General features: G+C 40.8%; 1 protein-coding gene across 2 annotated transcripts in view; it reads left to right on the top strand.

Annotated features, from left to right (window-relative positions):
- The first annotated feature begins 3,636 nt into the window (after positions 1 to 3,636).
- SEPTIN7 (septin 7) overlaps positions 3,637 to 14,172 on the top strand; it is a 103,499-nt gene continuing 92,963 nt past the window's right edge. Inside the window, exons 1-2 of one of the 2 annotated variants that reach the window (XM_032642790.1) lie at positions 3,637 to 4,117; positions 11,452 to 11,456. In XM_032642790.1, coding sequence (XP_032498681.1) covers positions 4,057 to 4,117; positions 11,452 to 11,456 — 66 coding nt within the window. In that variant the 5' untranslated portion in view covers positions 3,637 to 4,056. Of the gene's footprint in view, positions 4,118 to 5,652; positions 5,655 to 11,451; positions 11,457 to 14,172 lie in introns of both variants that reach the window. The other variant, XM_032642791.1, reaches the window with a different exon arrangement.

Genomic DNA, 14,172 nt, shown 5'->3' with positions numbered 1-14,172 from the left:
AAAGGAGAGTGAAGTGTCCCAGACATAGGGAGAAGCAAGACTTGCTAGAGTTTAGAGAGAGAGCAAGGCATGGCAGATTGACCATTAATAAGAAAATGTATCATGTAAGTTTCCTGAGGGATAATTTGAAGACTTTATATAGGGGACTGATATAAGTTTAGAAAGTTCACTCTAGGTACAATGTGAAGAATGAATTGGAGTAGAACAGGGTGACAGGCAGAAAGACTATTGCAGAGAGTTGAGGCAGGAGATAATATTGGCCTAGCTGGAATAGTAGTAATGGAGATGGAGAGAAATGCAGAAATTAGAGATATATGAGAAAGAAAAACTGCCAGGACTTTCTGATGGCTGTAGGAGGTGAGAGAGAGGGAGGGGCTGAGTATTAACACCCACGTTTCTGGCTTAGGCAGTTGGGTTGATGATGATACCACTTAGAGACTGGCAACATAAAAGCACATATAATGAAAATGAGTTTAATTTGGGATATACTGTTTTGAGAACATCAAGACATATATTTTGAGGGCAGTCAGGTATGTAGATTTATAGAAAGGAGAGAGAACTGGACTAGAAATTTATACTTAGGAGTTATCAGCCTATATATGGTCACTGAGCCATGGAACTGAATGAGATCACTAAAGGAGAGTATAAAAAGTGAGATAGGAATAAACTGACTAGGATACATCTCTGAGGTACATGGACACTTAAGTGACAGGCAGAAGATAAAGGTTCTAGAAGGTAAAATGAAGCCTGAGATCTAGGAGGAAAGCTAGGAAAGTGTGGTTTCACAAATCAAGGGATGTAAATACAGCAGGTCACTAGTATCAAATGTTTAAGTAAAAATTTTTTTTAAAGTGTCCACTAGGTTGAACGAAAAGGTTGTTAGTGATCCTTGTTGAGAATTTCAGTGGAGTGATAGAGACAGAACCCAGAAATTTATTGAGTAAATAAATAATCCATTGAGTGAAGTTCCTGGGAAGGTAGGAAGAGACAGAATCCAAAGAGTAGGCCAAAGAGATGGAATACAGAGAACATGTAGAAATATGTGCCTCAGACGGGGGGGGGGGGGAACACACCTGATCCATTGTGATGTCTGAAAGGTGGGTGTAGATGTAGGTAGGCTTATGAATGTGGAGGCAGGAAGTTGTTGGAGTTCTTTGCTGATGCATTCTAATTTTTGCTGAGAATAAATGAGGGAGTTGGTTTGAAAACAGTGGAGAAAATCTGAAGCGGCTGTTATGGAAGAGAGCTAACTAGGGAAACAAGCATTGCTTGGCAAAGTTGAAGGCCCATTTAAGATTGGACATTATAAATATGTAGTGAAAACAATCCACATAGTCTATCCAGAATTTCAGGTCAGTTTTTGGTTTTTAAAAAGCTATTTCTGAATCAGAAGGTTAAGGTCTAGACTATATTTTATTTACAAATATAATACTGTAGACAGTGCATGAAACTAATGCAATAATTATCTCTCTCTCTGTCCATCCCCTCCCAATATAATTTATAATACACAGGTGCATGCACACAAACTCACACACATTCCGTATAATATCATTGACTATTAGAACTCCTCAGGGGGGAAGTTCCATAAGATGTCATCATCTCACTGCTTGTAACCCTCCATTTAATTTTCAGTGGAAAGTGGTGAAGCTATTATTGTGTGGGATGGAATTTGTAGGACAATATGAACAAACCTCAGGCAAAGAACTTATTATTTATATTAAGAACTTATCCATTTTTCAGAGAGCAAAATAACAAAATTCACCTCTCTCACATCCATTAAGAGATCCCCCTCAAAGAAACATATCCACAGAGATGGGAGGCAGAGATTTTCTTTTTTATAAACTATTAGATTTTATTAAACAATAATGGTATTCAGAATAATTTTATATTTTAAAATAATCTGTGCATAGGTAACATTTATTAAGCATATACTATGGACTGGGCACATCTAACTCTCACAAAAACTTCATTAGATAAGTATTACTTCCATTTATAGATGAGGAAACTGGATCACAGAAAGGTTAAGAAAGTTGTCCTTGGGCATTTGGCTAGAAAATGGTAGAGGTGGGATGTGAATCCACGCAGTTTGACTCCAGAGGCCACACATTTAAATTCTCTGCTGCACTGCCTTCTTCAAACAAGAAATTTAACAAAATTTTCCAAGTAAAGGGCTCCTGTGAGGTTTCAGAAATTTAACACGATTGGTTGAGCAGACAAATTGTAACACACTTTCTGAGCAATTTAGTAACAATGGAGACTTCAGAAACAGTATCAAGAATAAGCTGTTTCCTTAGATAAAATTTCCATTAAAAATTTACTTGGAAACTTTTCAAGTATACAGAGGAGTGCAGACAATAGTTACAATTTAACACTCATGTATCCTCCACCTACCTTTAATGTTTTGTCACATTTTCTGCAAATTATTTTTGGTAGAAAATGAAACACTCTATGAGGTGAACCCGGTTACATTCCCTTCTCCTCCTCTCTGGCACTAACCGCTACTCTGAATTTGGTATCTATCATTTCCTTACATGATTTTCACAGTTTGATCTCACAGTTTCTTGTTTTTAAACTTTTATTTATTTATGGTATACCATATACATCTTTCTGTAAGTTGCTTTTTTTCTCAATTTATGTTAATGAACTCTAAATTAATATTACTAATAGCTTTAGTTCATTAATTTCCATCTTTTAGCATTCTGTGTACGTCAATTTGTCCAATAATGTAACTTGTTCATCCATTCTCCCGTAAGTGGACATTTAAATTGTTTCACTAATATAAGCAATGCTGCTATGAACATTCTTGTGCGGGCTCATAACTACATATGTATATATTCCATAACATGCAGTTTAACAGGAAAGATAATACGTGTGCGTGAACTATACAAACGAAGACAGCGATTAGTTTTTATGAGAGGTACAAAAGATCACGGGTTGTTCTGAGCAATACGAGGCTACTTTCACTAGAAGATATTTAGGGACGGCTCCAACGACCAAGCGACATTCACTGCTAATTAATAGTACAAGACCACACATTTTAACCCTTAATTACTCTTTAACTGATACCCAATAGTTTCACGTGTGTCCACTCAGTTTCTCAACTAGAGTGTGAGCGCCAGGAGGACCGAACCGGGCACCAACAGGCTGAGCCAATACGAGTGTGACCGTGGAGAATCCGCAGTGGAAGCTGCAGCAGCCGACCTGCTGGCTGTGCCAGGCCACCGGAAAGTGACAGCGCGAGGGCAATGTCGGGGCAACCAGGGCCTAATCTCACTTTTCACTCCTAAAGTCAAAGAAGCTGAGGAAACAGGGACGGTGGGGGCACAGACACCTGCCTCAAAGTGTCTCTCCACTTAACTCACAATGCCGCCAGGTCAGTAGCTAGGAGCGGAAGCGTGGACGCGGCCCCTGCCCAGAGCGTAGCCCCCCAGTCTGGCCTCTTCGCCTTACGCCAATTTCGTAAGGAGGCGCAGAGGGCAACCCCGAGACTCCCGCAGCTCCAAAACCTGACGTGAATTTGCGCGGGGCTGCACCGACGGCGGCCATCTTTGATTCGGGCAAAACCACACCCTCGCACCCCACCGGCCACTCCCTCTCAGCGTCCCCAGGGTTTTCACCCACAAACGTAAGGCGTTAACCTTAGAGGGAGTGCTGAAGAAACACGCATAGAGGCCTGACTATCCATGACCCCGGAGGTGCCAAATGCCGCCAATTTTAACATGGCAGCCAAATCCGACCAGCAAAGGAGGGCTGACGCCAATGAAGTCATGCTCGAAAAACGAGCAAGTCGGTGGGGCAGCGATGAAGTAATCTCGCGAGATCGAAGCCAGCCTCCGCTCGGCCCGGAAGCCTCGACTGAGGGGGCAGAGGGGCTGAGGGGCGGAGGGGCGGAGGAGGGAGCAGGAGTCGGGCGAGAGCCAGTGGAGGAGTCCGCCTGCTGTCGCCTGCGTAAGCGAAGCAGCGACGCCGGGCGGCTACGCCGCGGAATCGGCGTAGGCGGCTTTGGAGAATCCGCGGGCTACGCTGCGCCCGGGCTGGTCGCGGAGGGGGGAGGGGATGTCGGTCAGTGCGAGATCCGCTGCTGCTGAGGAGAGGAGCGTCAACAGCAGCACCATGGGTGAGTCTCAGCTCTGGGCCGTCCCGACTCGGGTCGGCGGCTCGGGACGCGGAGGGGCTCTGCGGCCCCCTGACCTGGCGGGGGGAACGCCCTGAGGCGAGGCGGGGGGCTGCGGCGAAGGGAGGTGGGGTGGGGGCGACGGCGGGCCCGGGGTGCGGCGGCGGCGGCGGCGGCGGCGGGCCCGGGGGGAGGGGAGGCGGCGGCAGTGACAGTTTGAATTGAATGTGAGGAGAGCCGAGGCGGCGGCATTTCCTGTGCCGCGGCGGGCGGGCCTGGGGAGCCGGGAGACGTGAGCCGCGAGACCTGAGCCGCGGCCTCTGCCGCCGCGGCCCGAGCAACCCGAGAGGGGTCGCCTTCGCCGGGCCAGCCGGCTTCACGGCCCTGCTTCCTTTCGTCGGCGGTCGCAGGACCCGCGGCGGAGCTTCTCTAGTGGGGAGTGGGCCTGGCGAGGAGGGTGGGGATGTGTGTGGGCGCCCGGGTGCGGGTGCTGTGTGGGCCGGCCCCGGGAGGGCGGCGGCGGGGAGGGAGGGAGAAGGATGCACCAGGCTGAAGCTGCGGTGGAGGCGGCGGCTGCAGCGGCTCCAGTGACTGTGTCGCCTCCTGGCTCCCCCTTCCCGCCTCTGGGGCTTCCTTTCCCCAGGCGCGGCCCCGAAGGCCGGTGGATGGCGGGCAAGGCTTGAGCAAGGAGGATAAGGAGCCTGGTTTGGGCTTAATTTTTAAGAAAAAGGGAAAAGAGAATATTTAGGAAGGGCGCCCTCCCGAGGAGTGGAAGGGGTGGGAAGGGTCTCTGGAAAAGGGAGGGAGTTGGACATTCGGATTGGTGATGTTTAAGGAAATTAATTTTTGAAAATAGTTTAGTATTCTCATTTATTCTCTTAAGAAGGCTTTTCATTTCCTTTCCTCCTCCACGTATTGGAAAAAGAACAAGGCCATTTCATTCACATTTTCCACTGCCAAGTTCTATTTCATACTGTGTATAGTAGGAAGTAAGCAATTGAGATTTTTCTAACACATTTCCATTTGCTAAGTTACATTTTGAGAGTACACTTTTCAAATCTGGGTTTTTATAGTGCAGGGAAAGAACTTGTAAGATCAGGTGTTTCCTTAGATACCGAGATAATTTATTCTTGCGACTTATATTGTTATAGTTCAACTTAACGATTTCTTTTCGCGTTGTTATTTTGATGAAATGGAACGATATTTTCCTTGGTGCCCTTGATAATCTAAATGAGCAGATAATCTAGATTCAAAAGCATTTTACTCGTTTTACGTATTTATGTACATGCAGGTGATGAGTATGGTCAGCCCCCCACCCCCCAAGTTTATAAGCAAGTTGAGGAAACTTTTTAGGCATTAAGTGTACAGGTATGGATGAACTTTATGAAATCCTGATAGACTAAAGGATAATGCCTTAGCAGGATACAAACAATTAAGAAGCTAGTTAAATGCTGCTTGGATCCCTTATTCCTCCAAATAGCAGGGGAAGGAGCATGGCATTGGAGGGCGGTCAGGAAACAATCTTTCATCCCACCCAGCTGTTCAGTGGGTGGGGCTAGAGGAGATTGGGTTGACTGGAGCTATGAAATAAATGTGGAAGCTACATAGATGGTTTGTATGGTAGCATTGTGTACTTCTGTGTTGGGACAACATGATGGAGCCAGGTCTTCTCAATACAGTTATTAAAAATATCACATGCACTCTGAGGCTCACAGAATTGAAGTTCATAACTGAGAAATTTATTTTGTGTTTATGTCAAGTAGATTTTAATTTACAGAAAGAATAATTGTGGAAATCAAGAAATGTTTGGTTTCTGGTTTTGATTTGGAGATAAGGTATTCAGTACGTAACTACATGAAAGGTAAATTATGTATCAAATACAGTTACCTATAGATTATGTTTCAGAAGTTTGTTATGAAATTGATTCTTTGGATTTGTGTATTTTCCCATAGAAATAATCTTAAATAAGTACATGACAGGACTTCTGAGCTGGTGTGAGACAAGGTGGGACCCCTGGCAGACTTCAGAGCAATTGTCAAGAATTAAAAATGACAACACACACACACACACACACACACACACACACACACACACATACACAGAGAGACGGAGGAGAAGGAGTTAGATTTCCAGTTCTCAATAATGGGGCGTGGTCAGATGAGTAGACCAGTTGGAGTGAAGATAGTGCAAGAAGATAGTGCAAGAAGTGAAGATAGAGCAAGTTGGTTTCAGACTTGTAAATTGATGGTACGCATATTCACTATAGACTATTCTGGGATTTGCCGATAGAGCATTGTTATCTAATTAAATTACCAGCTGAGAACATTTTTCACATTTTGAGCTAATAAGCTGTCTTCAGTTTTTGATTAGAGGTTGAACATTTTTATTTTAACTTTAACATTTATGCATTTTAGTAAATTTTGAGACAAAACTAACTTTTGTATTTTTCTGTACAAAGTTTGGACTGTAAATGACATAAGGTTTATTGTACAATGAAACTGATGTAGAAAAAAATGTGTTTTTGAGGAGTAGAATTTTAAGGTAGCGTGATTATGGGTTAGGATTGCCAGATGAGAGCATACTGTTAAATGTAGACTGTTGGTCTCTACAGCAGTGTCTTGCAAACTGCAGGATGAGACCAATTAGTGGGTCTTGAAATCAATTTTGTGGATTTCTTCCAATAGTTTTTAAAAAGTAGGAAAGAAATTAAAAAATAGCAGTACATTGCACTTGGTAAAAATTTGGGGGGGGGTAAATTTTGTTTTATAAGTATTGTGTATTGAGCTGGGATATAACATTTTTTTGAAATTAAGAATTGTGATCAAAAAAGTTTATAAAAACACTTGGGGGATGTGCAGTATGGATGGGTCAGGTCGAATGTCTTTAAACTTTATGGTAGAGGTTGGAGGTCTTAGTGTGAGGAGGGAAGACTAAGTGCTGTTAAGTCTATGTGGCTTTTTCTTATATTTGATTAATTCTATACTTTATATAGCTAGTGTGGTTAGAGAATCTGGGGCCTACTTCTCCTTGAGTAGAGGTCATCTCCCAAAGTCATATAGAAAGCAGGGTTGATAGTATTATGACATTAAATATGTCATTAAATATTATGTCTCTGCTCTTGACCTCGAGGGGGAAAAAAATTTTTTTTGGCTTGTCCTTTTGCATCATTGAAGATCAAGAGAGCCAGATTTTGAGCAAGAGCCTGGGGAAGAGGGGCCAAGAAGGCAGCTTGGTTTGCATTCAGTGTTGAAGGCCTTAGGTGAGACGCACAAAAGGTCATTGTGATTCATAACCTTGTGCAGTCTAGCTCTGCAGAGGTAGGGATTACACATAGGGGTTTGAATTCAAAGTATTAATAATAACAGAAATATAGTGTAATGACTAAGAAAAAGTACTTCGGTGTCATACAGACATGAGGTCAAATCCTGGTTTTGCCACTTACTAGATGTATCAGTCAGGATAGGTTAGGTTAATGCTTCTCAAACTGATGAAGGACCTTTTTTCTTCTTTTTTTAAATTTCCAGTTCACTGTTGACTGACAAAATTGTAAAATAGAAATTACTGCATATTTTTTAGTAATGAAGATGGAATTAAAAAGGCAAAACTAAAAGCCGCAATTTTTAAAGATCCAATAGACATAAAATTATTCTGGTATAAAAATTTCCATTTCTATGCTCTCTATGTTTGTACTTCTCTGGTGTAAACCAGTAAACAATCAGACTGGCTCCCTGGTGCACAGACCACACTTTGAATAGCACTGGGTTAGACCATGCTGCAGTAACAAATAGCCCTAAAAGTCTTAGTGGGAGTAGCTTAAAGATGAGGTCTTGCCTGTCATGCTGAAGTTTATGTACTTTATTTTAAGCAAATGTTTTTTAACTTCAAAAGTACTTGAAGACTGAGAAGGGTACATAAAGATCCCCTAAGGTTGGGGAGTAAAGCCTGATCCTGCTTACATTATTTTGAAGTTTATCTTAGTTATTCATGTGACATTTATTTTAGGTAATCATGTGACATTTGCATTTTATCTATATTTGTTTGACTTATATACAATATAAAGATGATCCCCACTCCTTCTTCCCCACCAAACTGGAAGTAAACATTGACTTGCCTGAAGATGTAATATGTTAATTCTGTTGTTTTGTTTACCTCTGGTGCCACAACCAAGTACTTTTGGTAGCTTCATTTGAGGTGAGGCTCAGGTCACGGTTTCTCAAACTGGGCACTAGTGCAGTTTGGAGTTTTAGAATTCTTTGAGGGGCTGTCTTGTGCATTGTACAATGTTTATTGGCATCCCTGGATGCCAGTAGCACTGGATGCCAGTAGCACTCCCCCTCCTCAGTGGTGACACTGAAAAAAAATATCTGCAGACATTGCCAAATGTCACCTGGGGTGGCCAGATTTAGAACCATCACACTAGGTGATGGAGAACCATTGAAGGATTGTAGCAGATGGAGAAGAAAAGAAGTCTTTCTTAACCATCTAGTCTATAATTCTTCCTCCTAGAACTCCTACCACTTAAAACTTAGTATTTCTCAAACTTGGGAATCAGAATCACCTAGGTAGCTTGTGTGTTTGTGTAAATTTATCATTTAATTCATGAATTTTTGCAAAACATGATCCGTAATTACTGGATATACAACATTATGGTAGGTCAGTATTTTCCAAAATATAACTGATGAACCTCATGCATGGGGGTCATCCAGAACCTCTTGTTAGAAATGCAGATTAACTGGTTCTCACCACAGACCCAGTGATTCATAGCCATTGAGAGGGGCCCAGGAGTCTGCATTTCTAAATGCTTTCCAAATTATTAAGTAACTTTATTGAGGTATAGCTTTCACACAGTAAAATGCACAGGTTTTTTTTTTAAATCATGTTTTCTTTAATCTTCACATACTGTGATTATGTTGTGGCAGAATGATGACAGATAATTACATAAGGTCAGCAAACATGGTAAAATGCACAGATTTTAAGTGTTCAATGAATTTTGACAAATATATACACCTTGTAGCTTTTATTTCAAACAAGGCACGGAACATTTACATCACTCCAGAGTTCCTTGTGTCCCTGTACAGTTATCCTCCTAGTGCTCCAGGTATCTACTGATCTGATTTCTAGTATCTATAGATTAGTTTTTTTTTTAAACAGCTTGATTGAGATATAATCCATCTACAGTTGACTCAATTAGATCGGTTTTTCTGGGTAGCTTTTTAAGGTTTTCTCCCCCTAACTTCTTCATTGTGAAAGATTTGAAATGTGAAGAGTGATTTTTGTACATACAAACAACAACCATATATCCCTCCTGCCCCCACCCATGATAGCATCAGATACACATTTCTTTCTCATCTTTTAATTTTTTCTACTTAGTGTATCTTAGATTATTTTATATCGGTACATGAAGAACATTCTTATTATATAGCTGCATAGGTCCATAATATGGATAGGCTATAATTTATTTAACATGTCCCCTTCTGATAGACATTTATTTCCAATACTTTGCTATTGTAAACCTTGACGTGATGAGTAACCTGGGACATTGATCATTTCACATGTGTTAGCATCTCAGAGCTTTTGAACTCTTTGACACAAGACATTATCAGTTAAAGTGGTAGTATTGATGTTAAGTCATTACCAGCTGGGATTTCAAGACTCAAGTTCATTTATTTAACAAATATATATCTTGTGCCTGCTGTATGCTGGACACTGGGGAAACTGAGTAAAATGCTGTGACTTTAGAAACAGAAGTCATTGTAATTGAGAGCTTAGGTTCTGGACTCAGACCTGGATTCACATCTTTAAAGCTTAACTGAACCTTGGACAAGTAACAGCTTTTTCTCTTTCTTTCTCTGTAAATTGGGGATCATAAAGTTATTGGAGAATTAAATGAGAAAATACATGTCAAGTTCTTAGCCCAGCATATAACAAACACTCAGATGTTAGCTTAAAAAAAGTTATCAAACCAAATGGCAATTACTTTTCAGCCTCCATTGTAAGTTTCTTAAAGTCAAGGACTGTATTTTGTTCACTTTTGTATTCCCAACCTGACATTTACATAGTAAATCATTTGTGGTATGATTTAAAGGTATGTAGAATGTACAGTGGAAGTACAGAGTGGGATACCTTTTCCAAACTAGAAAAAAGTGAATCTTCAAAGATGGGTAAGAATGATTAGGCAGAAGAGGAGGAAGGATACTTATTCTAGGCTGAGAAATCATGGTAGTGTAGGGTATGAGGCTAGAGAGATAAGTATAGATCTGGTGTGCTGTGCTGAGGATTTAAAAAAATCTTTATTGAAGGATTTTAAAAGAAGGATTTTAAAAGAAGAGTGGTAACTATGATATATTACCACTGTGATAATTCCAGGGATAGATAAAGTACCAAGGTGGGGCTATCCAATGGAGGGTGGTTAACTTAGCAGCCCTAGGACTGAAAGCTAAAGGACAGAATTAGGGCAGTGGCAAAAGGTATGAAGTGTAGGGGATGGTTGTGAGGTTAAGTAGTACGTGAGGAGATGTAGGTAGTGAGTAGTGAATCCATAGTATCTGAGCTTTCTGGCTTGAGTGAATGGGTGGTGAGTAGATACCATTTCTTGAAAGAGGTAATTTAAAACATGAAATCAAGAGGACTGCAGGACAGGTAAGTGAACATGTCTGGTAGAGTCTCAATACTAGGAGAGACATCTAGGATGGAAAATGAGCATTTTAAGGTTTTTGTAAATTTATTCATTTGTGCTTTGAATTTTTATGTTTAGTAATTGAATCTGCTATATTGAACAAAAGCTGTACTCTAGTTTGGTCAGTAAATTTTTTGGTACTGTTTTTTTAAGACTTGGTATTTTTGGTTTGGTGAGTAGAGTTGAAGGAAATTGAAATAAAGTGATTTGTGTGAAATTTATGTGTCCTTCACAGTTAGACTGAGGTGCCAAATTCTTTCCTTTTTTAAAAAATAAATTTATTTATTTATTTTGGCTGTGTAGGGTCTTCGTTGCTGCACGCGGGCTGTCTCTAGTTGCGGCGAGCAGGGGCTACTCTTCGTTGCGTTGCGTGGGCTTCTCGTTGCGGTGGCTTCTCTCGTTGTGGAGCACGGGCTCCAGGCGCGTGGGCTTCAGTAGTTGTGGCTCTCAGGCTCCAGAATGCAGGCTCAGTAGTTGTGGCATACGGGCTTAGTTGTTATGCATCATGTGGGATCTTCCCGGACCAGGCATTGAACCTGTGTCCCCTGCATTGGCAGGTGGATTCTTAACCACTGTGCCAGCAGGGAAGTCCCGCCAATTTCTTGAGTAGTACTAAAATGTTTAGTTATTAAAATTTTTTTACTGGTACATTACAAAGCAGTAGCTGTTTCAGACTTTCTTGCTAATGTTTCTTTATATGAGTGACGTTTTGTATCCTTAGACAAACTGTCCATTCAGACTAATCAGAGTTCTTTCTTGAGGAAGATTTTGGTATATATTGTCAATCAGTTTTAGAGAACACTAGAAATATTTTGAGTGAGATAATTATTTGTATAAGAGGAGGCAAATCTTCATAGCAATTTTATCTTGGTGCTTTCTGTTTATACTATTAAAATAACTAGGGTACTCCCTCATTTGTTACATGTAGCATTCTGGGGTCTGTACAAGGAAAATTTTTTCAGTAACTAGTATACCTTCAAGCATCAACATTTTAAACCATTTTTAATTTTAAAAAGTTTAATAGATATACTTATTTCCTTTTACGATTAATTTAAACAGATAAACCAGGTGGGAAAAAAAGCCATTAAATTATTTCAATCACTGAAGTTTGATTTGTGTTTTCTTAATTACATTTTTTTTATGATTGTAATTAGTCGTATATTTGTGGTTAGTGGTTCTTAACACTGGTTAGGCATTGGAAACACTTCCAATGCTTAATACACTTGGAGGCTAATTAATTCACTAGGTGTGCGGTGGGGCTCAGAAATATGCATTTTAAGTATTTTAGGTAATTCTGATGAATAGCCAGGGTTGATAACCTCTGATGTAAATTATATATTATGAGGTAATATATGTAAAAGTACTCTGTAAACTCTTAAATTTTATACAAAACAAGGTATTATTCACTTAATATTTAATAGTAGTTTTTGGTGTATTCACCTATAGGTTATTTTAAGTATGTATATGGTGTTCCAATGTTGATATCCTAATTATCTAGCCATTTATTATTTTGAGACATTTAGTAGTTTCAGTATTTTAGAATTTATTATAAAGAGTATTTTATTTATTTTTAAATTTATTTTATTTAATTTATTTTTGGCTGTGTTGGGTCTCTGTTGTGTGCACGGGCTTTAGTTGCGGTGAGTGGGGGCTACTCTTTGTTGTGGTTCACAGGCTTCTCATTGCAGTGGCTTCTCTTGTTGTGGCACATGGTCTCTAGGTGTGTGGGCTTCATTCAGTAGTTGTGTCCCAGGGGCTCTAGCATGCAGGCGCAGTAGTTGTGGCACACAGGCTTAGTGGCTCTGCGGCATGTGGGATCTTCCCGGACCAGTGACTGAACCCGTGTCCCCTGCATTGGCAGGCAGATTCTTAACCACTGTGCCACCAGGGAAGCCCCTATAAATAGTATTTTAAGAAGTATCTTTGGGGCTTACTTGGTGGTGCAGTGGTTAAGAATCCGCCTGCCAGTGCAGGAGACATGGGTTCAAGCCCTGGTCCGGGAAGATCCCACATGCCGCGGAGCAAGTAGGCCCACGCGCCCCACTACTGAGCCTGTACCCTAGAGCCCGTGAGCCACAACTACTGAGCCTGCGTGCCACAACTGCTGAAGCCCACGTACCTAGAGCCTGTGCTCTGCAACAAGAGAAGCCACCACCATGAGAAGCCCGCACATCGCAATGAAGAGTAGCCCCCACTCGCTGCAACTAGAGAAAGCCTGTGTGCAGCAACAGACCTAACGCAGCCAAAAATAAATAAATAAAATAAATAAATTTATTTAAAAAAAAAAAGTATCTTTAAACCTCTTCTGCTTTCCCTAGTTATTTTCTAGGTCATTTGTTAGTTTAGTATCTTAAATTTGTTTTTAATTTATATTTCTTATATTACTGGAGAGAGATTTTTGTTATGTATAATCCAGTTAGCTTCCCTACTTTCATTAGAATATACTGAACTTGTTAAAGGCACTATCAGGAATATTTGGTTTTGTGCTGTGACTTATAATATGGGTCTATTAAATAATGCAGCATGAGAGTCGTTTTTGTTTTTAAATTATACATAGTTTTTCACATTTTTCTGCTCTCATGGATGTTTTCTGTCCTTGAAGTTTGTAGCTATCCAGTTTGCTGTTACAAATCTTTGTGTTTTAGCTGCTCAGTCCTTATTTCCTGGTTCATTTCTTTTTTAAAAACTAATTAATTAATTAATTTTTGGCTGTGTTGGGTCTTCTTTGCTGTGCATGGGCTTTCTCTAGTTGTGGTAAGTGGGGGCTACTCTTCGTTGTGGTGCGCGGGCTTCTCACTGCGGTGGCTTCTCTTTGTTGCGGAGCATGGGCTGTAGGCACGCAGGCTTCAGTAGTTTCAGCACACGGGCTCAGTAGTTGTGGCTCACAGGCTCTAGAGCACAGGCTTAGTAGTTGTGGCACACGGGCTTAGTTGCTCCACAGCAGGTGGGATCTTCCTGGACCAGGGCTCAAACCCATGTCCCCTGCATTGGCAGGAGGATTCCTAACCACTGCGCCACCAGGGAAGTCCCTGGTTCATTTCTTTACTGAAGTTCTGCTATCTGTTAAGTATTGGGTTAGATTTCCATTTCTAATTCCCAGCTATATTCTGTACAGTATATTCTGACATGCTGAGTGAAAAGGAAATTAAGTAGAAATGATTCCTGTTTTATGGATATATAAAATAATGTGCAAATAGAAAACAACCATGAAAACCAAAATATGTATTCATTGTATAATTTGCAAAACCACAGTTGCTCTGAGTACAACTTGTAGTCTGTTTTCTGATTACTGAGAAGGGCAAATTGAGTAGACATGAGAACTTGGCATGAAAGGATTAAATTAGTGATCTTAGATAGAACTATAGTCAGTCCTGTCTTGTGT

This window comes from Phocoena sinus, chromosome 9 (assembly GCF_008692025.1).
Source record: "Phocoena sinus isolate mPhoSin1 chromosome 9, mPhoSin1.pri, whole genome shotgun sequence".
Lineage (NCBI taxonomy): Eukaryota > Metazoa > Chordata > Mammalia > Artiodactyla > Phocoenidae > Phocoena > Phocoena sinus.
Note: the sequence above shows the minus strand (reverse complement) of the source record. Positions and strands in the feature narration are given on the sequence as shown.